The sequence below is a fragment of the Pyrus communis genome, chromosome 5 (genome assembly GCF_963583255.1).
Source record: "Pyrus communis chromosome 5, drPyrComm1.1, whole genome shotgun sequence".
Classification (NCBI taxonomy): Eukaryota; Viridiplantae; Streptophyta; class Magnoliopsida; order Rosales; family Rosaceae; genus Pyrus; species Pyrus communis.
In genome coordinates this window covers 421,745-448,733 of record NC_084807.1, presented here as the reverse complement: position 1 = coordinate 448,733, position 26,989 = coordinate 421,745, and the positions used below count along the sequence as shown (strand labels likewise).

General features: G+C 37.3%; 5 protein-coding genes across 6 annotated transcripts; 2 read left to right on the top strand and 3 right to left on the bottom strand.

The window, feature by feature from the left end:
* Positions 1-551: 551 nt before the first annotated feature.
* Positions 552-2,419, bottom strand: LOC137735205 (elongation factor 1-delta-like). Its single transcript, XM_068474608.1, has 6 exons — positions 2,291-2,419; positions 1,788-2,014; positions 1,574-1,667; positions 1,162-1,396; positions 817-978; positions 552-727 (listed from the first exon to the last, which is right to left on the bottom strand). Coding segments are annotated over exons 2-6 (696 nt in total). The 5' UTR covers positions 1,991-2,014; positions 2,291-2,419; the 3' UTR covers positions 552-725.
* Positions 2,420-2,474: 55 nt separating this feature from the next.
* Positions 2,475-5,015, top strand: LOC137735203 (UPF0235 protein At5g63440). 2 transcript variants are annotated; one of them, XM_068474606.1, is made up of 7 exons: positions 2,475-2,693; positions 2,942-3,056; positions 3,225-3,378; positions 3,695-3,791; positions 4,071-4,159; positions 4,258-4,326; positions 4,765-5,015. In XM_068474606.1, the coding sequence occupies exons 1-7, from the start codon at positions 2,579-2,581 to the stop codon at positions 4,822-4,824; spliced, it is 699 nt and encodes a 232-aa protein (XP_068330707.1). In that variant the 5' UTR covers positions 2,475-2,578; the 3' UTR covers positions 4,825-5,015. The 2 variants fall into 2 exon arrangements, with proteins under 2 accessions (XP_068330707.1, XP_068330708.1); XM_068474607.1 differs by having other exon boundaries at positions 2,572-2,693; positions 2,950-3,056.
* Positions 5,016-5,643: 628 nt separating this feature from the next.
* LOC137734975 (protein LIM1) lies at positions 5,644-6,403 on the bottom strand. Its single transcript, XM_068474322.1, has one exon. The coding sequence runs from the start codon at positions 6,021-6,023 to the stop codon at positions 5,700-5,702; it is 324 nt and encodes a 107-aa protein (XP_068330423.1). The 5' UTR covers positions 6,024-6,403; the 3' UTR covers positions 5,644-5,699.
* A 142-nt stretch (positions 6,404-6,545) lies between these two features.
* Positions 6,546-9,647, bottom strand: LOC137734974 (uncharacterized). Its single transcript, XM_068474321.1, has 7 exons — positions 9,300-9,647; positions 8,837-9,010; positions 8,625-8,717; positions 8,451-8,519; positions 7,700-7,906; positions 6,993-7,118; positions 6,546-6,876 (listed from the first exon to the last, which is right to left on the bottom strand). Exons 1-7 carry the CDS (start codon positions 9,528-9,530, stop codon positions 6,727-6,729), a joined length of 1,050 nt encoding a protein of 349 aa, XP_068330422.1. The 5' UTR covers positions 9,531-9,647; the 3' UTR covers positions 6,546-6,726.
* Positions 9,648-12,214: 2,567 nt separating this feature from the next.
* Positions 12,215-25,730, top strand: LOC137733651 (clustered mitochondria protein-like). The gene is made up of 29 exons (XM_068472791.1): positions 12,215-12,363; positions 12,837-13,058; positions 13,769-13,830; positions 14,055-14,244; positions 14,319-14,459; positions 14,572-14,728; positions 14,839-15,032; positions 15,232-15,333; positions 16,221-16,356; positions 16,494-16,622; positions 17,253-17,643; positions 18,173-18,277; positions 18,390-18,508; positions 18,703-18,811; positions 18,896-18,985; positions 19,293-19,433; positions 19,507-19,677; positions 19,862-19,948; positions 21,035-21,169; positions 21,481-21,636; positions 22,064-22,132; positions 22,224-22,382; positions 22,842-22,898; positions 22,983-23,023; positions 23,130-23,249; positions 23,754-24,063; positions 24,202-24,309; positions 24,437-24,508; positions 24,903-25,730. Exons 2-29 carry the CDS (start codon positions 12,851-12,853, stop codon positions 25,347-25,349), a joined length of 4,206 nt encoding a protein of 1,401 aa, XP_068328892.1. The 5' UTR covers positions 12,215-12,363; positions 12,837-12,850; the 3' UTR covers positions 25,350-25,730.
* The last annotated feature ends 1,259 nt before the right edge of the window (positions 25,731-26,989 follow it).

Sequence of the window (26,989 nt, the reverse complement as noted above, 5' to 3'; positions counted from 1 at the left end):
AACGGTTGCAAACATGGGCTCACTTTTTAAAAGTTAAAATAACTTCAGCTGTTTGATCAAATTTCAATAGCACGAATTCTTTGATTTAGTGAATTATGAGGAAGGGATCCGGAGAGGATCCCTTTCCCACTCTAGCGACTTAAAAAATCAAGGTAACTGGTTTTGACAACAACACAAAGAAAGCTAATGTGCTCGGTAGCCCCGCTTTGACCTTAGGTACCTTTAGAAGAAAGCATGAGTAAAGCTTGACTAAGGAGCTGTTTTGTTGTCATTGAGAAACATGGATACTTGGTTGCTGACATTTGATGTGCGGGTGCTAGCGCAAGGGTGTGGAGAAGTAAAAATGAGCGTAGCACTCCACAAAAAGAATATTCTGATACAAAGAAAAACAAATGGAAACAAACGCAATCCATTTATTCATATTAAAAGACTTCTACTAAGTTCTTTGAGAAGGATCTACTAAATTCTTTGAGAAAGATCAAACGGATCGACAAGCACTGAATTCTTGTGAGAACTAAAAGGATCAACATCAAAGTCAAGCAGAAACAAGCTACCAAAAACCACCATAACAAAACTGAAATTATGTTTTCAACAGTAACTGAAACCATACCAAACAAGCAAACAGCTTCGGAAACTATTCATCAAGGGAATGCTAATACATTAAAACCAAATATAATGTCTCAAATCATGCCGCCAGAAACAAAATACACGTCTGCAAGCTCCAATCCTGCAACAAAAACAAGGGTAAGGGTAAATTAATACCGTAAAGATGCATTTATACTCCAGCACAATGCACAAACCTACAAATATACTTACATATCTTGTTGAAGGCTACGATGTCGCAACTCTGGACATACTCGTTAATTGGTTCAACAGTAAGTTGCTCCTCAATGAGAGTGTCAACAGAGACCAGGTCATCAACAATTGTCATCATTATTTGCAACTTCTTAATCCCGTACCCAACAGCGACGAGTTTGGCTGCACAATTAAGAAAATAATAACCGAATTCGCATCAGGGACTAAAATTTGTACAATTAAACATTAGCTTGCACAATAATAACTTAATATGTGCACATCAACGGCAAAATTGTTGCTAACATTGTTTTAAGTAAATCTGTCCCCTTTAGCAACAAATAATCCTTAGATGAAGGAAGAACTTACATGCTCCCCAAAGCAAGCCTTCCATGTGGACACTTCTTACAGCCTCCTCAAGCTTTTTCATGTCAGTTTCATCATCCCATGGCTTCACATCCAACAGAACTGATGACTTGCCAGACTCTTTCTTCTTTGTAGATGCCTTGATGGAAGCCGCACGCTCTTCAGCAGCCTTCTTCTCCTCTTCGGTCTCTTCACCAAAGAGATCAACATCGTCATCGTCATCCTCAGCAGCTGAGGCCTGAAAATCATATCATATTCTAAAACATTAGTACAACAATCTTATCCAAGTTCTTCAAGCTGATAAAGCAACACAGTCCAACCTCGAAAAGTTCAATTATCCTAAAACAGTGATAAGGAAAAATAAAATGAAGACATCCAAAAAACCACTTGGTAAGTAGGGAAGAAAAATACTTGCCTTAGTGTCAGCAACAGGAGGGGTAGCAACTGCTTCCCCGGTTACGGGAGCAGATCCCTCAATAGTGACACCAGATCCTTCTCCGCAAACACCACTACAACAAAGAATATAATCAAATAAGTCAAAGTGTTCACGCAAACATACACGTTTCAAAGAAATCCATTAGAACTAATAAAAACAGATAACAAACCCATCAAAAGTTTTACGAACTTACGAAATCCTAAGAAGAGCAGCAATGTGGTTGTACCACCTAGACACATTCACAAATTCCGAAGACGGGGCCTTGGAAAGAGCTGCATGCACAGTGATATCATCTTTGGAAGCCTGATAGCCAGTGATGTAACTGCGAGAAAGTAAGTAGTCATCAAGTTTCTTCAGGCCGGCAGCTGAGTTCACGTCAAAGAATGTGACTGCCATTGCTAGGTCTTCCGGTGGTTTTTCCTGCAACCCATATCAGAAAAAATTAAGTCTTTCATCCCTAGATGATTACCAATCAGTGCCAAATATTCAATTACTAGAAAATTAAAACCCTTTTTCGGAAGAAAAAAAAATTATGAATCGAAAGCAACCAATTGCATCCATATTAACTCAAAATTTAAACAAAAAAAAATCGGAGAAAAACAAACTTCAATAAATAGACAGATTCATGAGCGATATAGCGAAAAACACTATGATAAGATAAAAAGTACGGATCTTTAGCCATGGATCTGAGCATACCTGAGGAGCGAGACAGCTGCGGAGTGAGAGCGAGAGAGAATAAGAGGTGGAGTTTATTAGGGTTTCTATCGGTTTTATAGGCAATTGGACGGAATCGTCTAATTGGGCCAGGGTACGGCCCAACAAGTTTAAATAAAAATCGGTGCGAAACAAACAACATGACGCGTGAAACGCTGTCGTTTTGGACTTTGCGCGCTTATAGCGTCACCCACCGTCGTCGAGCTCGAGCAATTCCCAATTTCCAGCAGAGGGAGCGGTAAGAAGAAGGAGAGGAGAGAGAAGACAGGAATGCCGAAGAGAACAACACACACGTACTCGAGCGAGGACGCAGCTCCGGATGGACCCGACTCTGACCTCTTCGTTTATTACTGCAAGCACTGTGGATCCCACCTCCTCATAACTGGTTCTCTCTCACTCTCTCTCTCTCTCTCTCTCTCTCTCTATACATACATATAGATATAGAGGTATATATTTGTGTTGTTTGTACTTGTATGATTATAAATTTATAAGCTTGAAAGTTAAAAATTGGGTAACGCTGATTTGAATTGGTATTTTTGTATTGGGTATAATCGTTGGTTTTGGAAAGAGGTTCTTGAATAATGTTTTGGGGGCTGCAATTTTGCGATTATAGTGAAATATATGTTGTTTAAGATACCCAGTTGCAGAAAATGCCGAAAAGGAAGACGGACAAGGCTTATGTGTTGGACAAGAGCAAACACCTTGCAAGGCTCAACATTGCTGAGGCTGGAAAAGTTTTATTGAAAAGGTGCTTAATTTTCTTTAGTCCAAATATAAATTCGGTGTTTTCACTGTGTGTGTTTGACACCGGCCCTCGTTTTCCTGTACTTTTCTAATGATTAGTTTTTCGAGTACGATTGTAATGATTGTGCAACATCGCTGATGCCTTGAAATCTTGGTTGATATAATTATTCAGAGGGGAAGGGAAATTGGAGAAGCAGTTTCGAATGAACTGTGTGGGTTGTGGGCTCTTTGTTTTCTACCGCTCGGAAGAAGACTTGGAAGGTGCTTCTTTCATTTATGTTGTTGATGGTTCTCTAAGCACAGTTGCTGCTGAAACCAACCCACAGGTATATAGGAAATTTACAAAGGCATTTTCCATCATCTTGTGAATATAATTGTCTTGTGTGGTACCAGGATTTTGGAAAAGGAATATTTTCTATAAATAAAGGGAAATAGCTGTTTATGTCTCATTGATCTTCCTTGTCCTTCATCTTTTGGGTTGCGAATGTACATTTTGGCTCAGAAATTAAGGAATTTGTTACTGAAAGCATAGCAAGTCCCTATTGCAATGTTGTCAATGGAAGTTTTTTTTAAGAACGTCCACATATATTCACTCTGTCCATATTTCCTAATTGGTCCATATTTCCTAATTGGTGTGTGTAGGATGCTCCTGTGCCGCCCTGTATATCAAACCTAGAAGGGGGACTTGTTCAAGTTGCTATAGAAGTGGAAGATCGTGCACAACGGTCAGCAATCACAAGTAAGAGAAATTATTGAATGTTTTCCTGTCATCTTATTCAGCATGCGATGCTTGCTTGGTAGGTCAAATTGCAATCATAAGTCAAAATTTCCTGCATTACATGAATTGACTTTTTGGATTTCTTGTATGGCAAGTACTAGTCCTTTTTGATGTTTCTATGCATCTCATTACAACACTTGTAGCTGGCAGTTTTAATATGTAATAATACTTGCCAAAAGAAAGTTGTTTCCTGGAAATTTAGATTGCTGATTGTTTAAACACTTTTTGCTCTTATGCCAGGAGTGAATGCTGACGATGTTAGAGTCACTGTAGCTGCACCTGCTGCTCGGGGAGAAGCAAACAATGAGCTCTTGGAATTCATGGCCAAAGTATAATTCTGCTTCATTGTTGTCTGTTAAACTTATAGGATTCCAATCTTTTGGAACAAGTGTCAATTTAAGCCTTAACACAATTGCTTTTTGCACAGGTGTTGGGTCTGAGACTAAGCCAGATGACTCTTCAGAGAGGGTGGAATAACAAATCAAAACTCCTTGTGGTGAGTTAAACAAGTTTTACTATCTCTCTCTCAGTCTCTCATTCGCTCGTTGGGTGGGTTCTTGGGTGTTGTTGATCATAATCTGTTTCAATTGTCCCTGTGAGAGCAATATCGTTTTTGTCAAAAGAAGTTTTCCAACGTTGTATGCATTAACTTTGATGTCAGACCCAATTCACTGATTTGTTTCTTGATGCACAAATACATGATACGTCTACTCTTTCAAACTTAGGATAGGATAGCTTATCAAAGTAATGGTACTGTTTACAAATAATAGCAATCACAAGTAACAGCAGCATGAATTTAGAAGCGACGTATGCAGAGAACCCCATATAGTTGTTCAAGGATATGTGACATATGCCAATGTAACTCTGAAACTGCTTAAACTAATTTAACTGATCTTGCTAGGGTTTCTTCCTTAACATTTGGTGATTGTTTCAGGTGGAGGATTTGTCTGCTAGGCAAGTATATGAGAAACTTCTGGAGGCTGTGCAACCTTGAGTCTTTACAGTTCAAATGTCAGCTCTAATGAATGCCATCAGTCGACGTGTATGTTTACAATTTACCCTGGACATCTGCAGTACAAATTTTTCTTGTGTTAGTTGAGATTGTTGTGGTGCAATTTGAAATTTCAATTGTATAATCCCTGTATCTTTTAATGACTTGGTTGAATATATGCACCGTTTTCTATATCCGTTAGAATCCACTCTCTCTACTCTCACCTCTATGAAAGATGTCAGCAATGTGATAAATAAGATTAGTGTCAATTTTTGCCCAAGTAGGGAAGGGTCACGAAATGTGATTCCTTGTGGCAGTCAATCGCGCAAACGCTGCCCGAGATTCAAACAAGATTAGTGTAAACTTTTGTTTAAGACAAGTAGGATTAGGCATATGGATGGTGTAAGTTGTTACTGTGAGCAATCTCCTTTCTTGCTTACCAGAATGATGCATGTTGTCTCTTCATTGTTTTGTCACCAAAGCCAAACATTACAAGTGATTAGGAATGTAGTAAAGATAAATAATACTTGATTATTAAAACGGAATAGCAATCTATAACATCGGAAATCAAATTACAACGAACACAAATCCTAGATTAAAGCTAAAACCGACACGATTCAGTGCTTATATATCTCAGCACACAGCGTCTTATTGTTAACAGCAGCATATGAAAATATAACACATTTATTCAAGCTAGAAAATATGCTCCTCAGCTCCAAGCTTCAGCTTCTAAATCATAATGTCACCTGCGTCAAGAAAAACAGACTGATCGATCCTAAATTTTCAGAAATAAACAACGGCTGCAATATGAAAATAGTTGCCTCATCGTCTGGCGATTTCACTAATTAGTACCGGATCGAAAAAGTGTGCCCGAGGAGCTAGAAGGTACATGGTTCAAAGTTGGCGCTGCACTTCTCCGGGAGCTGCATGGCCATACTGCGATCAACGCCAGAGATTGGAGGGCCATTGACGAGCACACAGAGGCAAGGCTGGCCAAGAGCTTTGAGGGCACCGCAGCATGTCTCACTCGGGGGGATGGGGCTGAAAGGAACAACTGCTGCTCTGCATGGTATTAGCTGAACTAGTGCCGAGAAGAAGGTGCTTGCACAAGTACTTCCCTGCCCTTGATCCACCAAACCCGCCATCACGAACGCAAACATCAAAATTGGAAGAGCGATATTTTTCCTGCTAGTAAACCTCATCTTAACTGAAAGTTGGAACTTCGATTAATTGTGAATTATGTTTCGTTAATGTTAGGGAGAAGGTGTCTCGAATTCGGATTTATAGGGGATGATGAGGCTCTCATGCCATCATGCATGTCCATCCTACTCAAAGGTCACACCTATGATGCCAGTATTCTCCAGCTCTGCTGCTCAGCTGTATACAAAAGCTAGTCAAGAAATACACATTGTGTGCTGGTTGTTGTAGTTGTTGAACTCAAATTTCATGACCCTTTGCATTTCCTATAACTTTATTTATAATTTTCCAGATTTTCTCTAAACAGTTTCTTCATCCTATCGACTACGAAAATCACTCAGAAAACCTCCAGCACCTTTCAAACGCATGCTTCGTAATGATTTCAGTTCATTTTCAGAGGAAATGGCTGCAGATTTGAAGCATATTTTTTCAACTTTTGTTGCTAATCAAAACAGTTCAAGACGAGTAAGAAACCAAAACTAGATGTTCAAGAATGCAATGAAATGGTAAAACTCAAATTGCTCGAGGAACAAAGGAATGTCAGTAAATGATACAACGATAAATAATGACACGATACAATTGGCCGCAGTTTCTATCATCCCAACCTTCTTTATTGCAATTCATATCATCCCCAAACGCCTCTTCATAATGCCATTCTGATCGTTGACATAATACGTTATGATCTTCACATGTAACAAGTTACCAAACTTATTCTTTGTTGCCTTTGAGATTGATTACTGCAAGCTCTTGTTCAACAAACTCTCCTGCATAAATGGGCGGGTATTTACTCGCAAGTGGGGATTCTGCAAAGTGACCTAAGGGCTTCAACACAGCATCAGATGCTACGTGTGCAAACAACTACATGGCAAGAAATGTCACAAATAAGCATACAATGCATTAAAATATTTTTAGTTATATAAAACCGAAAAGAACATAACGATAACAATGACAACAATGTGACTGGCTTCACTCACTGTTGAAGATACTCTCCATAGTAAGCGACTTTGCTCTGTTGCAAGTTTGATTGCATCAATCGTCCTGTTTGTTACGATAACTTCATGCATTCCAGCTATGCAATCACCTGCAGTCAACCATTCTATCTGCACATAACAAATTGTGTGAATGGAATAGAACTAGCATAAATATTTAAAACACAACACATGCCAAAGGCAACCAACCTAAAACAGCAATTCAAATCAAAGCGAGAACTCGAACAAAAAATTGACACACCTAACTTTTTCTTTGTTACAATTAAGTTTGAACACATTTAGCTTTTTGGGTACAATTAGCAAACCTATTTAACGTTTAGAATACGTTCCATTTTATCTTTTAACCATAAGACGTGCATAATCTTATTTTATTCTGATTTGTACTATTAAAAATCTACAAAAATGATGATATAACAGAGGCTACATGGATGAAAACGCAACACCCCTTCCCTTGTCATTTTTAAGTACAACCAGAAATATATTACACACGATATTGTTCCTGTAGTTAAATTAAAGTTAAAATTTTTGTCTTTTCAAAAGTTAGGCACTGAAGAAAATATAAAATGTGTCTAATTTAATTGATGCAACGGTAATCCAAATTGCTTTCTAATGACAGACACCATATTCAGGTGGTCAACTAACTTGTAAATTATTCAATAAGTACCAAGCACAATAGTTATAAATAGAATTACCTGCTTCCCGGTCTGAATGAGAAGACATCCTACAGGAACCTTGACTTCAACTTTTTGCCCATTTTTTAACCAAATGTTCAGACCAGGAAATCTACTTCTGCCATGAATAGTTAGAAAGTTCAGGTCATAGTGATATCCTGCAAACACAGTACCCTCTTGGCCGTAACGCCGAAGGTCACTTCCTGTTGGAGCTAGAAGGTGTGGCCCCTGGGTTCAAAAAGAAAGAGCACTCAACATAAAGTGCAGCACAAAGCGCATAAAGCCAGGAAAATGGCAAGTGGAAAGGACGAGAATCTAGTTTATGAATCAATTCAAAAGTTGGTGATTTTTGAAATTGCAGCATGCTATAGTTCTATACCGAATCACAATGCAAAGTATTTGATAAAGTCATACAGTGATTGAAGAATATAACCAGTCCAAACTCGTCTTTACAAAAAGAAAAAAACAAAATAAAACTAAAAAGTGTTATGAAATAAAATCCTAGTGGCATTATGGAGCAATGCAAAAGCCATTCAATAGAATGCAACTTGAATTTGGGAACAAAGATGTGGGTACTGTGGCTAAAGATAGAAAAAGCGATGGATATAGAAGCTGGCACGGCATGGAAATGAAGGATACTGGTGATTACTGTCAGACTAGCCCACCAGTAATCATACCTTTTTCATTTGATTTCAATATCCACTGCCCAACCACTAAAGTCAGACAGGCATATAGACATGAATGTAAGTTTCAATTGGCAATTATTGCTCACCTGCTTCATAAGAGAAGTGAATGCATCCTTTGGCAAGCCAAATCCAATGGCAGCCATTTCAGCAACAGCCTGGAAAGAAAGAAACATTTACGTGATGAATATTTTATAATATTGGATAATGTGCACAACAAGCAAGCAGCTTGAACAATCTGACAACACAGATCAGTGGCTCACCTCTATTGCGGAAATCATCTTGTAGCCCCATGAATCCATGGTATCTTTCCATTCAGGAAACCCCTCGGGTACGACTGGCTCTGCATTAAGTTCCTAGAAAACAAGAATAACATCATCTTGATCATGGCAAGTAGAACAATAAGCATAGACTTTTAAACAATGTTTGTGCAAACTGCAAAGTGAAACTTAAAAAAGCAAAGAAAGAATGAGACCTGAAAGCGGGTTTTCGAGGGTCGAGGACCCACCCTCCACATGTATCGCCATTTGCGATCTGCCCCTTTGGGGATGGATGGCTGGAACTCTTTGGGCATTTCTTTCAATTTCTCCTGCATTTCTTCATCAACAAGGCTTCTCGGGACTTCCACGCCTTCCGGTGTCACACCAACCTGTAATGTGTTACCCCCGTTTCAAGTTCCAAGTTTGAGCAACAAAACCCAATTTGACAATTTCACTTCACACCACAAATCACTTATATTTACACACTTTCAGAGTCACAGCAAAAGCATACAAATTGAAATACAAGTGATAAAAAAATGGATAAAATCAAAATCAAAAGGGTACCCAGATGAACCCCCAATCGGTAATCACCGGACTGGGTTTCAAAAATCAAAATTTTCATTCTTTTTTCCATTTCCGGGCAACATTTTCTCGGGAAACAAACAGTGCAGAACCCACCTGGTAATGCAATTGGGGCCTCTCCTGGAGTCGCTTGAACTCCGGCGGACTGTCAAAGTACCTCTCCATCATATCAAGGAAGCGATCGTTGTCCTCCGCCGTACATCTGGGATCCTTGACCAACAAAGCTCCCGTTTCTCTCAGACTCCGACTCACCTCCCCGCACAACTCCTCCACTCCGCCCTCTTCCGATTCCAAGTACGCGCTCAGATCTACCACTGTCAGATCCATTTCTTGACCCCAAATCAAAAAATTTGATACCAGATTCTTGATTTTTCGAGGGTTTATAAATGTTTATGGGGATGGCGGGAGATTTTTCTATTTATTTTTGTTTCTGTTTTTGGTGCTTTCTAATGTTCGCATTTTAAAAGCGTCAAACGTTTGAGTGCGTGTCATAATGTTGTTTGATTCGCTTTCCTTTCCGTGTTCTGTACTATCCTGACACGTGGAATTTGGTAACTCAAGTGGATTCGTTAGCATAATTCCTTCGGTCCCCAAGCCCAATAGAATGATTGGGCTGGTTCGAGATTTATAAACCATATAGTCCAAACATGTCCCGTGTAATTTGAACGTCTTAATTATGCTTTACTTCCAAAATGTGGCCACCAAATAGCCGCACGATATACGATAAATGAACATAATTCACGAATCTTTAGGATCCTTACAAAGAAGATTTGACGAGGATCGGATTCACCAAACACCATACTTCTTTGGACACCTCTGCATCACAAGGTTACACTAACATTCCTTAAGATTTGTCTAGTTTTCACAAAACCTCTTTAGGTTTAAAAAATTGCGCAGCCCCCGAAGATTTTATTTCACTTACATATCATTCTTAAAAAGATAAAATTACCCTTATAATCATTACCTTTTTTTTTTAACACATGATATTAACTACACTAAGGAGAATGAGTGGGCTTAGATTTACAATGGGTTAGCAATAATGTGGTTCAAATTCGCATTTAGCGAGAATCAAACCTAAGACCTTTTACTTACAAGTGAAGGGAAATACCACTAAATTATAGTACTAAATGGCTAAAACATCACTTAATCATTACTTAAACATTAAAAACCTATATAATTATTCATTATCACGAGTTTTTTAACGTTAACACATCACAACTCGTCTTTCTATATACATATGACCTAGGGTGGTTTAGTTAAGCTCAATTCTACATTTTATAGGTTCCAGAATCTTTCATGGAACCATCTGGGAGGAAAACATAAAGTCCTAAAACAACTCAATTCCAGAACCACCAAACTGATTAGAAGGTTCTAAAACCACTTAGTGGAACTAGGTCGGAAGTGGGATTCCAAAACCACTTAATGGAATCCAAAGGGTGGAGTTACAGACCAACTCAAAGTTATAAGAAGTAGGATTTCATACCAACTCAATGGAATCTATATGATGCATGGTTTTGGACCAATTCAACAGAACCATATAAAAAGTATGATTCTCGACCAACTCAATGGAATCCATAGAACATAAAGTTCCTGACCAACTCAAAGGGACCATGTAAAAGTAGAATTCTAGACCAATTCAATGCAATCCTATTTAGGAGGTTGTTGCTCATCGCGGATTTATCAACCACAAGGTCCACAACCACTCATTGTAACATTAAGTTGGCAGTGACACTCGTCACATATTTACCAAGCATGATATCCCTAAAATGCTTATAGTCCTCCACCGTTGATTTACTAAGCAGGACCTTCATGTATCACATTGCTACATGATGCAATCTCATCAATGCACATCATACATCAACCAAGCTTAATCTACATATTCGTCACACACATTATCAATTACAAATAGAAAGCAAGTATCTAATCACACATAAGCACATCACAAGGAATTTCGTTATCTACTAGTTCTATGGAATAATTCTAATAAAGTTCCAAAACAATTACAATCCCGAAAGCACGCTAATAGAAAAAAATTATATCTCTTCCAACACCTATCAAAGCGTACAAATATTACTTAGTTTACTATTGATACAACACGTTCACTGATTCGAATCTCGACAAACAGATATTGAAATTGAATTTAGAGCATCGAAATTAGCTTTGAGACGCTACACTAGGTCACTGCCCAATGCCGCCCTCACGTGCTGCTGTACATGGCGACCAACGGCAAAGGCCTTTGTTGGATTTCTGCGAATTCCAAAACAAGGTCAAATTATACCAAAACGTACATCTCATCACAAGGACAAGATGTTATACCTTTGTCGTAGTCTAGAATATGTAGAAAATCGGGTCTCATCGCCAATTAGAGTTAGTGTATACGGGTTCAGTTTTCCAAGAAATGAGAGTTGGGTCCAACATCTATGAGCGTGATATATATATATATATATATATATATATATATAAGTGAAGATTACTATTTTGCCCTTACCTTTGCTTGTTAATAACTCATTCGTTATAACTTCATCTTACGAGCGGTTTTCGCTTACGTACTTGTAGAATCGAGCTCTATAAAAAATTTATAATTGTGGCCGCAATAGGTCTACAAATTTTTATTTTCTAACTACGGAAAATCAAACTTTAACTAGCTAACCAAAAATACAAAATTTTAACGAAAATAACAATAAATTCTTGAAAATATGAGAGTGAAATGTAGGGACAAGATTTCACAATTTTAATGTAATAAGAAAATGCTTCTCTTTCGTATAGAACGGGTAGAGAGAGGCTAGTCGTGGAAAGCCAGGTTTACCAACTTTTTTATATTTTATCCAATCCATGTTTGTCTTTTTTTGTTAATAGTTAGGTGGAATTGTATACAAAAATGGGAAAGAAAGTGAGAAAGCATCCATGTAAATTTGTTAAAAAGTAAAGATAGTTATAAAAATTAGTTTTACAGCCATAAAAATCGAAATAAATACGAAAAGCCCAACCCAATGGATCGCCAAGTTATTAAGAATCATCTCCATACTCTCTCGCATAAAGAGAGACTTCGCCGCCTCTCACTCTCCAGCCTCGCTCTCTACCCCTCCTAAAGCCCTGCTGCCGACGTCTACCATCTCTCCGCACAGAGATATATATTTATATAATCGTTACACAGTTGCAGGTAATATATTTGTACTCACTCTTATTCTATCCGTTTGCTTTCTCTTAATCTTCCGTTTGATTCCCGAGAAAATAGACGCATGGGAATGAAAGTTTGATTCATAGAGAATGAATGAACAGTTGTTGTTGGTTCAGTTGATTGAAAGTTATATGTTACCTTTCTTTAAATTGTTTGCAAAATGAAGAAACTGGAAGGTTGAATTTTTGTTTGTTTTCATTTTCTATCAATTTCTTGGCAGCCAAAAGGATCAATTGTTTATGCACATTAATTATTTATTCCCCTTTATCTTTGTTCGAGTCCGTATGCATTTTTTTAATTAGTAGGAAAGATGGAGGCTTTCCATGTTTTCGAATTGGGTATTTATATGAGAAATGTATAAAAGCAATATAAAGGCAAAACAGCCGGAGTACTTTCTTGCTATTGCTTATGAAAATACGGTGCTTATGACTTGGGTATTTTGACAATATCTGCAGGATAGGGGGTGACAATGGCTGGAAAGTCGAATAAAGGGAAGAACCGTAGAGGGGCGAACAATCCTGTGGTCCCATCTGATGCTCCTGTGAAAGATAACTCAAGCGCTTCAGTGCCCGTTAAAGCTGAAGACAATGGTGTTCCAGCTGTGGAGGAATTAACTAATGCCAGTCTGGAGGTAAAGGAGTCTGAAACCGAAAATTCAGCCGGCCAACCTAAGCAAGGTGAATTTTTAGTATTATGGGCTTTCAAATATTTATTTCTGGGAAAGACTTCTAGTTGATATGCCATTCCCATATTCAACATTTTCTCAAATCTTTAAAATGTCCTATTTCCTTTTCAATGGAACAAAAATTTTACCACATGAAGGCAATGAGAAGCAATGTAGATGCCAACATACATAAACATGTAGACATTTACATAAACTCACGTGTGTGCATACATCTGCAGGTACTTGTATACTCTAATCATGGTTGCCTAGATAATTTAGATAAGGTAGAAAAATAGTTACATTTCTAGGTAAATGACAAATGTCTCATTTTGTTGTTGCATTGGTGTCATAGAAAAGAACTTTTCTCTGACACAGGATTTTAGCGATGTCTGAAATTTTTGATGATAAACCTTATATGTGTTGAGCTTTTTTTTTTTGTTCAACAAAAGATATCTGGATGTATGTTCATGTTTGACACTTCTTTAGAGGCAATTCCAATGCATCACTTTAGCTGGATTCCCTTAGTTTTGTGCAAATAATGGCTGTATTTCTTCACAGTAGTAGGTCATGATTGAATGCTCATAAAGCTTGTCTGTCCAGCTTATTTTCCTTCAATAGCAGTTTGTATATATGTCTTTTATATTAGCAGCACTTTAGTTTTCTCATTTGGTTATAGAACAGCTGTCTATCACATTCTGATAATCCTTGTCTGTGAGAGTGCAGGTGACCTTCATCTGTATCCAGTTTCTATCAAGACACAAAGTGCCGAGAAGCTTGAGCTACAAGTGAGTTAGTTTTGATCATATATTACTATTAGCCTATTAATATCACTAATTATTTAATTGGCTGCAAAATCAAAAGCTAATGCAATTTGAGCACCTGTTTTCATATGTTAGTTGACACATCTAATAGTTTAACTACAGAAATTGAGATGTCTATGTCTTCTAGTTAGATATTTGCGTCCTTCCACTGTCACATTTTGTTTGACCATATCCATTATAATTTCCAGTTGAACCCAGGAGACTCTGTTATGGATATAAGACAATTTCTGCTTGATGCGCCAGAGACATGTTTCTTCACATGTTATGACTTATTGCTACACACAAAGGATGGCTCCACTCATCATTTGGAAGACTTTAATGAAATTTCCGAAGTTGCTGATATTACCGTTGGTGGTTGCTCCTTGGAGATGGTTCCTGGTATACTAAATCTCTGTTGCTTTGGGCTTATAAATTCTTAAAAAAGGTATCTAATTTAAATATCTTTTTGGCAGCTTTATATGATGATAGATCTATAAGGGCTCATGTTCATCGTACAAGAGAATTGCTTTCCCTTTCTACACTTCATGCATCACTATCGACGTCACTTGCATTACAGTATGAGACAGCACAAAACAAAGTGGCGAGCCCTGGAGGTTTGAGATATAGTTCATTTAACATGAATCCATAATCTTCTCATTTATCTTACCTTTTATCGACATTTTGAAGTGCTTTAACTAGGCACTCCTGTAATTCTCTGTGATCTAGATACTGTGAAAACTGAGGTCCCAGGGCTTGATGGTTTGGGTTTTATGGAGGATGTTGCTGGTTCATTGAGCAATTTGCTATCTTCACCCTCACAAGAGATAAAATGTGTGGAGAGTATTGTGTTTTCATCCTTCAATCCTCCGCCAAGCTATAGAAGGTGAACCATGACATCTCTAATCTCTTACTTGCATCTGAAAACATAAAAATAATGTATTTTCCCCCTGTAAAATGTCTTAACTATGTACTGTTTGGCCTTTTTGTTGCCAGGCTTGTTGGGGATTTGATTTATTTGGATATAGTAACATTGGAGGGCAATAAACACTGTATTACTGGGACTACAAAAATGTTCTATGTCAATTCGAGCACGGGGAACACTCTTGACCCTAAGCCAAGTAAAAGTAATTGGGAAGCAACCACACTTGTTGGACTTTTGCAAAATGTTAGCTCTAAGTTCAAAAAAGGTACTATAAATGGTTTATACCTTATTTACCTGTATTAGTTTATTGTTTCCTTTAAAATTTTGAAGCGTACAGAGGTTTGTTAATTATCTTCTATTGTTTCCCATTTGAAGCTTTTTCATGAAATTGTTTATTGTTTCTTCTCAAATTTTGAACCGTACAGAGGTTTTATTAATTATCTTCTATTGTTTCCCATTTGAAGCTTTTCGTGAAATTTTGGAGCGGAGGGCATCTGCACATCCTTTTGAAAATGTTCAGTCTTTGTTGCCACCAAATTCATGGCTAGGGTTATATCCAGTTCCAGGTTAGTTGAACTTAATTGCACTTGAATTTTATTTCAAAGGGAGGATCTTCTGGTTGTAGAAAGTGTTGCTTTGCTTGGGCAAACTCTTATCTCATATTTAGCATGTTTAGTAGTCTGGCCAATTGGCTGGTTGCCTCTTCAGGCATTTCTGCTACTGATAAAGATTACTTTCATGCAAATTTCATGTTCAATCTGATTACTGAATATTATTTCTTCCCTTAAATATAAGGGGAAATAAATTATAATGATTTTAAGTTTAACTCTTAGTGTTGGTTTAGTGTATAATGGATGTGAAGCCTGCCTTGTTATGATACTTGAGCATGATAATTGTTTCTTGTTGTTTTTAAGCTGGCAGTATATCTGACTTTGCCTTGAGTTTAGAGTTTAACAAATTCTCAGTCATAATCTTGTTTGTTCAATTTGTGGATTTTGAAGGAATCAATCTCATCCATTCAATGATACCTTGTTATGATGTTACAACTGTTTATTGTTTAGTCTTAAATGCTTGTAAAGTTTAGCTTAACCTGTATGTTTTCTTTGACTGGATCCTTTAGCTTGACCTGTATTTTTCTTTCTTTTTTTTTCCATGTCTTTTGTGGCTACGAATAATCCACAAATGACAAGGAATTTCATAATAATCATTAAGTAGGAATGTTTAACCATAATACATGTAAATCATTCAGTTTTTGTGTTTAATATTCTTGTTTCAATATTTGGACTATTGAAACTTATAATTTTAGGGAGTTGTTGTTTTCTAAGATTCGTCGCGTTTATATTTGTTATTTATAACACCATTACAGGCAGAAAGAAGTTGGTTTTCTGAGTTTCCTTGATGGTGTGTTTTATCTTTACATATAAATTCATTTTAAGGGATCTTCTATTGTCAGATCACAAGCGTGATGCAGCTAGAGCAGAGGATGCCCTTACTCTTTCATACGGCAGTGAGCTAATTGGCATGCAAAGGGATTGGAATGAGGAGTTGCAATCTTGTAGGGAATTTCCACATACAACTCCTCAGGAAAGGTAATGATTTCCGTTGATAAAAGGGGGTTCTAATTTAGTTATGTATGACCTTCATAATTTTCTGATAATTAATTTGTCACTCAAAGTTTTGTGTTTTGTATTGTGTCTTTATCTCTCACAAAGTCCATATTTTGCAGAATTTTGCGGGATAGGGCTCTATACAAAGTGACTTCAGACTTTGTTGATGCAGCTATTAGTGGTGCTATTGGAGTTATTAGTAGATGCATACCTCCTATAAACCCAACTGATCCAGAGTGCTTCCACATGTTAGTCTGACCTGAAATGGATTACCTTTGTTTTTTTTAATACATGTTATCCCTGAAGACTTTCAGTTAGGACGTTATGTCTACGGAGTATATGACACAAAACCGAGCGCAGTGGCGTTCTAAGATTCATATAGCCGACACCACACTTAGTGGGATAAGGCTTTGTTGTTGTTGTTATAACTCTGTAAAAACAATGTCACAGCTCCTCAGTATGCTAGCTACCTAAATTGCCTTCTATTGAAATAATTTTTTTTAGCTGTGTAGGTTAATTAGATCCCACTGTACCCTAATTCTGCTGCTATTGTCAATATTTTATACTTATTTGGTTTGTGCATATGCATACATGTAACATTATTCACTTTTACTGTAACTCTAATTAGTAAATATGATGTATCAGCACATCATTTCCATTTGAGGGATTCTGCGTTGAATTTGAACTTTGAGGCTCTGCTTTAAGTAATCTTTATATATTAGACATGCTTGTTTTGATAAATTTTGGTACTCATGTACTTTCCATGAAATATATTTCTTAAGCATATGGTTGGAACTTCGATTTTCATGACGAGTGCATGTGTATTTTGATAATAGATTCATTGAATTGATATAAGATTTTGGTCTCTTTGGCTCTAGGTATGTTCACAATAATATATTCTTCAGTTTTGCGGTTGATGCGGACCTTGAGCAGATGTCTAAGAAACGTGCGTCAGATTCAAGTCCAAAGATAGGGGGCACTGGTTCTGTACACAGTTCTTCTGAGAAGGCTACTGACAATTTGTTGCATGGAGAGAGTGCAATTCCCAATAGAGAAAAATGCAAAGGATCAAGTACAATCGATGATGCCACAGAATCCTCCCCTGATGTTTCTGCCGAGACGCAATTGGGTGAAACCGAGCAGGCTACTTATGCTTCTGCAAATAATGATTTGAAAGGCACCAAGGCGTACCAGGAAGCTGATGTCTCTGGACTTTATAATCTTGCTATGGCCATAATCGATTACAGGGGGCATAGAGTAGTAGCTCAGGTGTGCTTGAATCTGATGTTCCTTCTATGCATAGTAACTTTTTTACTCCTACAGAAATTGGTATTCTTAAGGCTATAGGTTTTCTTGTGCTATAACGACAAAGTTACAACTGTCATGTTTTTTGGAAGAAAATTTTCTATTAGAGCCTGAACTTCTCTTTCGTACTCTGGCTACAAAACCCTCCCCCCCCACATGTGCATATGAATGTGTCTGTTCCATTTCTTATTAATTTTAGTTTTATTATATATCATGAGATTGTTCTTACTACTAAAATCCATCTTTAGGCTTTTTGAAAGCCACGACCATTGAAAAAGTAGTTATAGTTGAAGTTGCCTTTCTAATTACTGAACTTGATTGATGCTTTCATTCACAACAAAAATCATCAATTGTTTTTTTGTTCATTTTCTTATAAGCTGGCATGCTTGCTTTAGATATTATTGTACTTTTTGTTTTTGTTTTTTATTAAGGAACATTTTTTTTGCTATCTGATTGCTCTCTCCTTGTTCTATCTCTAAATCATTGGCACCAGAGTGTTTTACCGGGCATTCTTCAAGGGGATAAATCAGACTCTCTTCTATATGGTTCTGTTGATAATGGCAAGAAAATATGCTGGAATGAAGAGTTCCATTCCAAGGTGAGGATTTGAAGCTTCGCATATTATATTCTGCTGCCAAATGTTAAAACTGCTTTCTTTCTTTTTAAAACAAGACTTTATTGTGCAATTTCTAAGATTTTCTTATGTTTAGGTGCTGGAAGCTGCTAAGCGCCTTCATCTTAAAGAGCACACAGTCCTTGATGGATCTGGAAATGTTTTCAGATTGGCTGCACCGGTGGAATGCAAGGGTATTGTTGGTAGTGATGACAGGTAAATTTCTTTTTCCCTCATAAGCTTGGATTCTTATATGTGATAGTTGACTTCTCATAACCCTGTGTTGATAGTTTCCTCCAAAAAATCTCTTTCTATAAGTTGAATATTTAATTATTTAATCAAGGATTTACATTCGTATATATCTAACTCAGTATTCAGTACACACGTTTTAACTGTGTTCCCTACTTCAGGCATTATCTCCTCGACTTGATGAGAGTGACTCCTCGTGATTCAAACTGCACTGGACCTGGGTCCAGATTTTGTATCTTGAGGCTGGAATTAATTACTGCCTATTGCCAGGTAAGATATAATACCTTATATTAGTACTATATTTGAATTTGTTTCATAAATTTCTAATATGAGCCTTTTGTGTATTGGGAGAAGGCCCAAGCTGCAGAGAAACCAAAATCTAAGTCTAAAGATGGAGAAGGTCTTGTCACCACTGATTCTTCAGTCATCACTGATGCTAAGCAGGTAAAATTTAGCTACTTCAACTGCAGTTTATAAAGTTTATGAACATTGCAATTTTTGTTACTTGTTTCTGCATTTTCAGTATGTTACTAATGTTGACTTTTTATGTCTAATTGGTTTCTATTTGATGGGAGAGGTGGTTTTTAATTTTTTGTTTTGGAGCTGGTAATAATTCCTATAGTATGTTAATAGTGTTAAAGGTACACTTTTCATCTGTTTGGCACAGACGGTATACAATTTTTTTTATCCATTTTCCCAATGAGCCTTCAAGTAATTTTGGTGATGTGGCTCTTTGGATTGCTCTTCACAGGCCATAACGGAAGAAGGGAATGCCACAGACGCACAAGAAATTGCATCTCCTCCTCCATCCACTGAAAGCTCTGATCCATGTGAAGAAATTCTTTTTAACCCTAATGTCTTCACCGAGTTTAAGTTGGCTGGAAATGAGGAGGTATGTTTTTGATTTTGTAATTTTTTTCAGGGAGTTTGAACATGTATCCATTTATTTGTTTTCCTTTTTCCAGGAGATAGCAGAAGATGAAGGAAATGTGAGGAAAGCCAGTTTGTATCTTACAGATGTTGTGCTTCCAAAATTTATACAAGACCTCTGCACGCTTGAAGTATCACCCATGGACGGGCAGACGCTAACTGAAGCACTCCATGCTCATGGAATTAATGTTCGCTATATTGGAAAAGTAAGCATTATTGTTTTAATTAATACTTCTAACTATTGTAAGTATTGGTGGATAGAAACTGTGAAAATCATACTTTTTCTTTTCCTTTGAAGGTTTTGCATAAAATGTAATGTGCAAGGATGACTGAATCTATCGTTATGTGATTGGGATAGTGTGTTTGACACCTTTTGGCTTATTTTAACAGGTGGCTGAGGGGACCAGACATTTACCTCATCTTTGGGATCTTTGCTCCAATGAGATAGTGGTTAGATCTGCTAAGCACATTCTCAAGGTGAGAGGCATTTCCTTGTCTGCTTGATCTCATATTATCTCATTCTTTTTATTTTATAAAAACTGAGATGTTGTCCTGTTGGTACCGGGAAATGTGGCACATTACAGTGTGTTATTGCCGTAAAATCTAGTCATAAACTAACTTATTTGATTCAGTTCTCTAGGAGGGACACAACTCCTATGATGTCAGATTTTAATTTCGAGTGCAGACCAATGATGCCTACGTGACTTAGATACTATAGGAGTGGGGAACTTGACCTCTCGGGTACTCCCGTAATGTGATATATTTTTTTTGGGACCAATGCTTAAGCTGTAAATGTCTGCTTGTTTTCATGTTATGATATTCCTTACTATTTTGTAAGTGAAAATGATCCTGTTGAGGACCTGGAAATGTGGCATCTTACAGCATGACACTGCCATAAAACCTTTGTTTTAGTTATACACTAAGCAATTTGATTTGGGTTGCAGTTGAGAATGCAAATCATAATGCATGTGACTTAGATACTTTAATGGTGGAGACCTTGTCCCATAAGGAACTTCAGTAGTGTGATATATCTTATTTGGACTTATGCTGAAGTTATAAACGGATAGTTTGTGCATTTTGATTTGTTGCTTAATATATACATAGACAGATTTGGCAAAGAAATATCCTTGCAAGTTTCCTGTCTGATGATTAAAACAGCATCCATTTAGCTGTTACAGTTTTGGAATTTTTATGCGTCAGATATGCTTTCCTGCAAAGCAGTTTGTACATTTATTTTACTTCAATTTGAACTGCAGCTTTTCATGATTGAATTGAGCTCCTATATTCAGGGACATCCACTGAAAAATATCAATTTGTGCAAGACCTTGTTGCTTGTTATGTAATGTGCCAATTTGTACTTTGACGCTATTATTTTGGTCCAAGGACATGATTGGGAAACAGTTGACTTGGATGGGTTATATATATCATAGGTGTTAAATATCATTTTAGTTCCATCCTTTTGACTTTCATAATTATTGTCCAGTAATTGTAAAAAGTTAAAAACAATGAGGTCATCGATGTTTGGTTGAAAGTGGTTCATAGTTTTCATTTCCTGTTCGGCAGGATGCCTTGAGAGAAACGAATGATCATGATATTGGGCCCGCAATCACCCATTTCTTCAACTGTTTCTTTGGAAGCTGTCAAGCCGTTGGCTCAAAAGTTGCTGCTAATAATATGCAGTCTAGAACGCCCAAAAAGGTAAGTCTTGTAGAATTAACAGTACCAACTTATTGAAAAAAAATTTGTGTCAAAATTTTTTCTTAGTTACAAGTTATAGCTTCTTTGTACAACTTCATGGCTGTTCTCAGCTAAATTTTTATCTCTGTCATCATTTAATGCTCATCTGAGAACTCTTTTGCAATTGGAAATTGAAACTATATGCATTTTGAATATTAATTTGTACTTTTGGAGAATCACAAAGTTGCACCAAGTAAACCAGAGAAAATTTCATCTACTAATTGACAAATGTTGAGCAGGATTTGTGACTTCAAGTTCCTTTTTATCTTCAGGAACAAACAGGACAGCAATCTCCAAGAAAATCGTCCAAGGGACAAGGAAAATTGAAGGATGGAGTATCTGCTAGAAAGAGTCGATCCTCATTTATGCTTGCTAGCTCAGAAACTCTATGGTCCGACATTCAAGAATTTGCAAAACTCAAATATCAGGTATTAATTATCAATAATATTGGTTTCTCCTGGAGAAATTAGATTTTCTTTCATAGCCTTTTGATGGATGTTCCTAAAAATGAAATTTTTGGCATAAGGAATTTGCATTTTCTTGAATTTTCCTTTGGTTGCCCAGTTGCTTGAGTTTATCTGCTTCTGCACCCTCCTCTTCGACAGTTTACATTTTTTTGAAAAATATGTACACTTCAAGGGGATCTTGCTGGTGATTTTATTTCCAGTAACATATCATTTGTGGTATGGAACATTTTTCCCTGTTGTTTCATGGCGTTTTGCCATTTCCTGAGCTATAGAAATTAATGGACTTATGGATGGTGGATCTTCATGTTTGTTATTTGATCCTCATATGATACCTTTGAGCGGTGTGTATCGTTATATTTTTTTTTACCTAGTTTCCCATTGTTGATAGTTTGAGCTGCCGGAGGATGCTAGGATGCGTGTAAAGAAAGATTCTGTTATACGTAATCTTTGCCAAAAGGTAACTCTAGATTCCGTTATACATTATCTTTGTTTCAATATCAATTGAACTTCTAAATGGTCAACAACTCGACTTTGATTTCATTTTGCAGGTGGGCATTACAATTGCAGCTCGCAGATATGATCTTAATTCTGCAGCACCTTTCCAAATGTCAGATATCTTAAATCTTCAACCTGTAGTGAAACATTCAGTTCCTGTCTGTTCAGAAGCTAAGGATCTTGTGGAAACAGGAAAGATCCAACTGGCCGAGGTATGCACTTTATTGCGGTGTCACTATAGCATCAGATTCCGGATGTGAAGGAAACGTCTCGACCAGAATATAATTTTCTGTGGGAACCTTGAAGTTAGAGCTAATTCTCAAAGATGACCAAGACCGACTTAAAAAGTTATATTAGAATATAATGAAGAATTTCAGGGCTTATATTTGTGCATGTTCTAGTTCTGGGATGTCGACCATGAATCTAAAATGGCATATGGTCCTTATATTAAAATATAAAGATGCTGCATTTACCATGAAAAGAAATATATTTCATCCTGCAATTTTCTGAAATATATGCTTTTCAACTTTATGTTGGTAGGATTTTTATTAATTTGGAATTATTCACCAGAAGAATCTATAAAGATCTACCATCAGTTAATTGTTGTCAACCTCATGTTCCAATACTAATGTGGTTTAATTATTTACCGTATGTTTTTGTTTTCCTTCTAGGGAATGTTAAGTGAAGCGTACACATTATTTACCGAGGCATTTTCAATACTTCAGCAGGTAAGTAATATTATTTGGGTTGTTTTCTCAAACTTTCCTTGGTGGGTCAATGTCTAGCACTATTATATCCTTTTGCGATTTCAGGTTACTGGTCCAATGCATAGGGAGGTTGCTAACTGCTGTCGGTATGCATAACCTCTTTATACTGTTCAGCAGATTTTTTATATTTCTAATTGGATATTCATGATGCTGATAACATCTGAGCTAAGCGTTTGCTGCGCTGAGTTTCAGGTATCTTGCCATGGTTCTGTATCATGCGGGAGACATGGCTGGAGCCATAATGCAACAGCATAAGGAACTAATTATAAATGAACGCTGCCTTGGCCTAGACCACCCTGACACTGCTCACAGGTATTGCATTTGGTGTTTATACTTGTTTCTGTTGCTAAGATGGTGGTTGCATAGATATTTTGAATATAATTTTCCTTGTTACTTTTTATTTTCTGACAGTATATAAACTCAAGCTGTTAATTATTGAAATTCGTAATCGGTTGCTATTTTGAGGATTACTATAAAGATTGTCGCTCCACATTTTTCTTAAGATGTGTTAATATTGGAACTTGATGAGATTGGTTGTGTTTTGATATCTTGATTTACAGTGAGGTCTGAAAGTACCCATCCTATATGTTTGATGTAGTGTCATAATCAATTTAAAAATTCTTTTATCTTGCATGAGAAGTTTGTTTTCTCCTCAAATATGAATTTGTTTATTTGTGTTTTTATGTTTTCTTAACCTGTATAGTAGAATCAGCGTTCAGACAAGCCTATCGTGGATGACATTATTCTCTCTATTTCTCACTCTTCTCTTTTCCTGAATCTGATGGTCTCCTTGTGTTTGCAACTTTGCTACTGCAGCTATGGAAATATGGCTCTTTTCTACCATGGACTTAACCAGACAGAACTTGCACTACGGCACATGTCAAGGGCATTGCTTCTGCTAAGTTTGTCATCGGGCCCAGATCACCCTGATGTTGCTGCAACTTTCATTAATGTCGCTATGATGTACCAGGATCTTGGGAAGATGGACACTGCTCTTCGATATTTGCAAGAGGCTCTGAAAAAAAATGAAAGGCTTCTAGGGGAGGAGCACATCCAGACTGCTGTATGCTATCACGCACTTGCTATTGCATTTAATTGTATGGGTGCCTTCAAGCTCTCTCACCAGGTATGTTGTGGAAGAATATAGTGACTTTTTGTGGTTTTCCTTCTAATGTAATATTCACTTGATAAAGAACAATTTCATTCCATACATTGGGCAACTTTAGAGTGCAATTAACATATTATATAACATTTGGTGTGGCAGCATGAGAAGAAAACTTATGACATACTAGTCAAACAATTGGGCGAGGAGGATTCTAGAACACGTGACTCTCAAAACTGGATGAAGACATTTAAGATGCGCGAGCTACAGGTAAATGGATGGCATCCTTTAGTAACTCACAACAGTGAATAGATATTGATGGGTGATTGCATAATGTATATACTAGAAGTATTTGTTTCTGATTCCTATATTTGGTATTTTTTTTTCTTTCCAATAGATGAATGCACAAAAGCAAAAAGGTCAAGCTTTGAATGCTGCTTCGGCTCAAAAGGCAATTGACATCTTGAAGGTAGTTTGGATGCTTCTTTTTGCTTAAAAATTTGGAATTTTGTTCAATTGAAGGATAATTGGTGGTTTGTTTTTTAGATATGCAGTCATGGTCTCATCGTTTCATTTCTCCTATTTCTGCTCTACATATTTTCATATTTTTAATTTCCCGTGAAAGATGGCCCAAAAAACTAGTTTGTCTCCTAATGCTTCTGCACATAAAATATTTCGAATGTGTTGTCAGAAAAGAATAAGAGAAAACTGTGAGATGGAGGGAAATGTGTAATGTTTCCATGACAGTGATCTTAAACTGTCAAACCACGCTGATTTGTGTTTGGGGTATAGTTTACACCGAGAATCTTGATTTCCAATTAATAATTGACTTTGCATGTCTGGCCCATCCTGACTTGATGCAGGCATTCCAATCTGCTGCCATAGCCGGTGGGTCTGGGAGCTCTAACCCTTCCGCCAACAAATCTCTTAATGCTGCAATAATTGGTGAAACCCTTCCACGAGGTAGGGGAGTTGATGAGAGGGCTGCTCGTGCAGCAGCTGAAGTCAGGAAGAAGGCAGCAGCAAAGGGCCTCTTGATACGCCCACACGGTGTTCCCATCCAAGCTGTGCCTCCACTTCCTCAGTTACTTGATATCATCAATTCAGGTGCAACCCCACCAGTTGCAGTGGAAAATGGAGAAACTGATGGAGTGAAGGAAGCCAATGGTCATCCTGCAAATGGCTCAACTGATGTGAAACTGGAGCAATCAACAACGGAGCAGGAAGGTCAGCCTCCAGTTGGACTGGGCAAAGGTTTAGCAACACGGGACGGCAAGAAACAGAAATCGAAAACCAAAGCCGCATCTTGAAATATTGTGCATCAGAGTTTTGTTGACCGACACCAAGGTTGGTTTTCGTTGTGAGGTTTTGGTCTTTTGAGGTAACAATATTTTCTATCGGTTTTGAGGATTAGAAACTAGTGCATGGAAGTTGTGGATTTTCCCTGTAATTTTTTGGAATAATAACCGCGGGCTTGCAGATTTATTCAGGCAAAAAAAAGAGCAACTACTGGAGCGAGTAGGTTCACTGTAATTTTCCCTAACACTGACGGATGGAAAATTTCAGTTGACATTTTTTACTTTCCGTTATTTTATATTTAGTCAAGTTTAAAGTATTATTTGAACGGAGTTGCGACATAAATGTATCATTTCAAGGTATTATATGTAAAACTGCCATGATTATTTTCCTAATTGAAGAATTAATCAGCCTTCCCTCGGTTATTTCTGTGCTTTAAAAATGGAATAAATTGAATTTGACAAAGGTCGACTGCAAATTGTTTGTTCGTCATATGCTTGTGAAAATTGCTTTCGGACTCTGAGGCTTATGAATGTTTAAAATGTTTAATTTGACGTGTATCATCTTGTTTGGATTTATAAATTGAAAAATTTAGATTCGTATGAGAAAGAGAACATGAAAATTGGAGTTCATAAGTTCGTCTAATGTTTGTCATTAAGTGTAACGTTCGATCCCAAGGGAGCTCAAATTTGGTGAAGAAGCTAACATGGCCGCACTACTGCCGTGGCCACATGCCCATTGTTGCCACCGCCCTTACCACCACATTCGGCCTCCACCGCACCACCTTACCACGAGCAACAGCCATAACCGTTGCCACTGTTAAACGTCACTACAACCACCACCACCAACACCGACCATATATACGACTTGTGTCAACTACACAACTAACTTGATAGGTAGTATCGATAACCATTTACACTTGATGAGCAAAAAAATTGAGGAAACGAGAAGAATATTTGTCTAACGAAAAAAAATTCTAAACCATTTACTAGGCTTGTCGCCGCGCTTATAAAACACTAAATTTGTCTTTAAAAGTGGATCATTCGTAGAACATTTCACGAGAATGATGACCTTGTTTTCACTCCATTTTGGCTGATTGGAGTTGGAGTATTCTAGCACCAACAGGTGAAGGAAGGCGTTTGTTATCTCTGCAACCGCCATATGACTATCCCAAATGAAATACTCAACACGTGTCGAAATCTGAGAAAACTTGCTGGTTTAGATTAAGTAATTTAGTGGCGGTGAAAGATTCACTCAACAGATCAACATGACCAATTCTGCATAGGCCTCACCAACTTCATCTTTTACAATTTTGGATACATGAACAACACTTTATGTCTCACCCACCAAACAACAACTTGGTGTCACCTACTCCAAAATAATTTTGATTAGGGTGTTTTAGATGTCTCCATTGTTGATCCTTCCCAACAGTAAGAATTCAAAACCCACTCCACAATAATTTTGGCCCTAATGATGGATGGGATTGAAGCATGCGGAAGCGTGGTGGAATGTGATAAGACAAGACGTGACAAGTAGACATGAGGAATCGTATAATAGTATTTGACGTATTGGAAAGTAAGGAATCTTATCTAGAATAATTTGATTGTCAAGTATGGGCTGATTGTAAAGTAAGAGCTGATTGTGATGTAAAGAA

Excerpts from the sequence above, each read along its gene's own strand:
- LOC137733651 (XM_068472791.1), top strand. The coding sequence starts at position 12,851 with ATGGCTGGAAAGTCGAATAAAGGGAAGAACCGTAGAGGGGCGAACAAT. Across the intron at positions 14,460-14,571 it reads CAAAGTGGCGAGCCCTGGAG|ATACTGTGAAAACTGAGGTC; the intron begins GTTTGAGATATA and ends TCTGTGATCTAG. Across the intron at positions 23,250-23,753 it reads CACCCTGACACTGCTCACAG|CTATGGAAATATGGCTCTTT; the intron begins GTATTGCATTTG and ends TTGCTACTGCAG.
- LOC137735203 (XM_068474606.1), top strand. The coding sequence starts at position 2,579 with ATGCCGAAGAGAACAACACACACGTACTCGAGCGAGGACGCAGCTCCG. Across the intron at positions 3,057-3,224 it reads GGAAAAGTTTTATTGAAAAG|AGGGGAAGGGAAATTGGAGA; the intron begins GTGCTTAATTTT and ends ATAATTATTCAG. Across the intron at positions 3,379-3,694 it reads CTGCTGAAACCAACCCACAG|GATGCTCCTGTGCCGCCCTG; the intron begins GTATATAGGAAA and ends TGGTGTGTGTAG.
- LOC137734974 (XM_068474321.1), bottom strand. The coding sequence starts at position 9,530 with ATGGATCTGACAGTGGTAGATCTGAGCGCGTACTTGGAATCGGAAGAG. Across the intron at positions 8,718-8,836 it reads CCTCGAAAACCCGCTTTCAG|GAACTTAATGCAGAGCCAGT; the intron begins GTCTCATTCTTT and ends CTTGTTTTCTAG. Across the intron at positions 7,119-7,699 it reads TCATTCAGACCGGGAAGCAG|ATAGAATGGTTGACTGCAGG; the intron begins GTAATTCTATTT and ends TGTTATGTGCAG.
- LOC137734975 (XM_068474322.1), bottom strand. The coding sequence starts at position 6,023 with ATGAGGTTTACTAGCAGGAAAAATATCGCTCTTCCAATTTTGATGTTT.
- LOC137735205 (XM_068474608.1), bottom strand. The coding sequence starts at position 1,990 with ATGGCAGTCACATTCTTTGACGTGAACTCAGCTGCCGGCCTGAAGAAA. Across the intron at positions 1,668-1,787 it reads GCTGCTCTTCTTAGGATTTC|TGGTGTTTGCGGAGAAGGAT; the intron begins GTAAGTTCGTAA and ends TCTTTGTTGTAG. Across the intron at positions 1,397-1,573 it reads CTCCTGTTGCTGACACTAAG|GCCTCAGCTGCTGAGGATGA; the intron begins GCAAGTATTTTT and ends TATGATTTTCAG.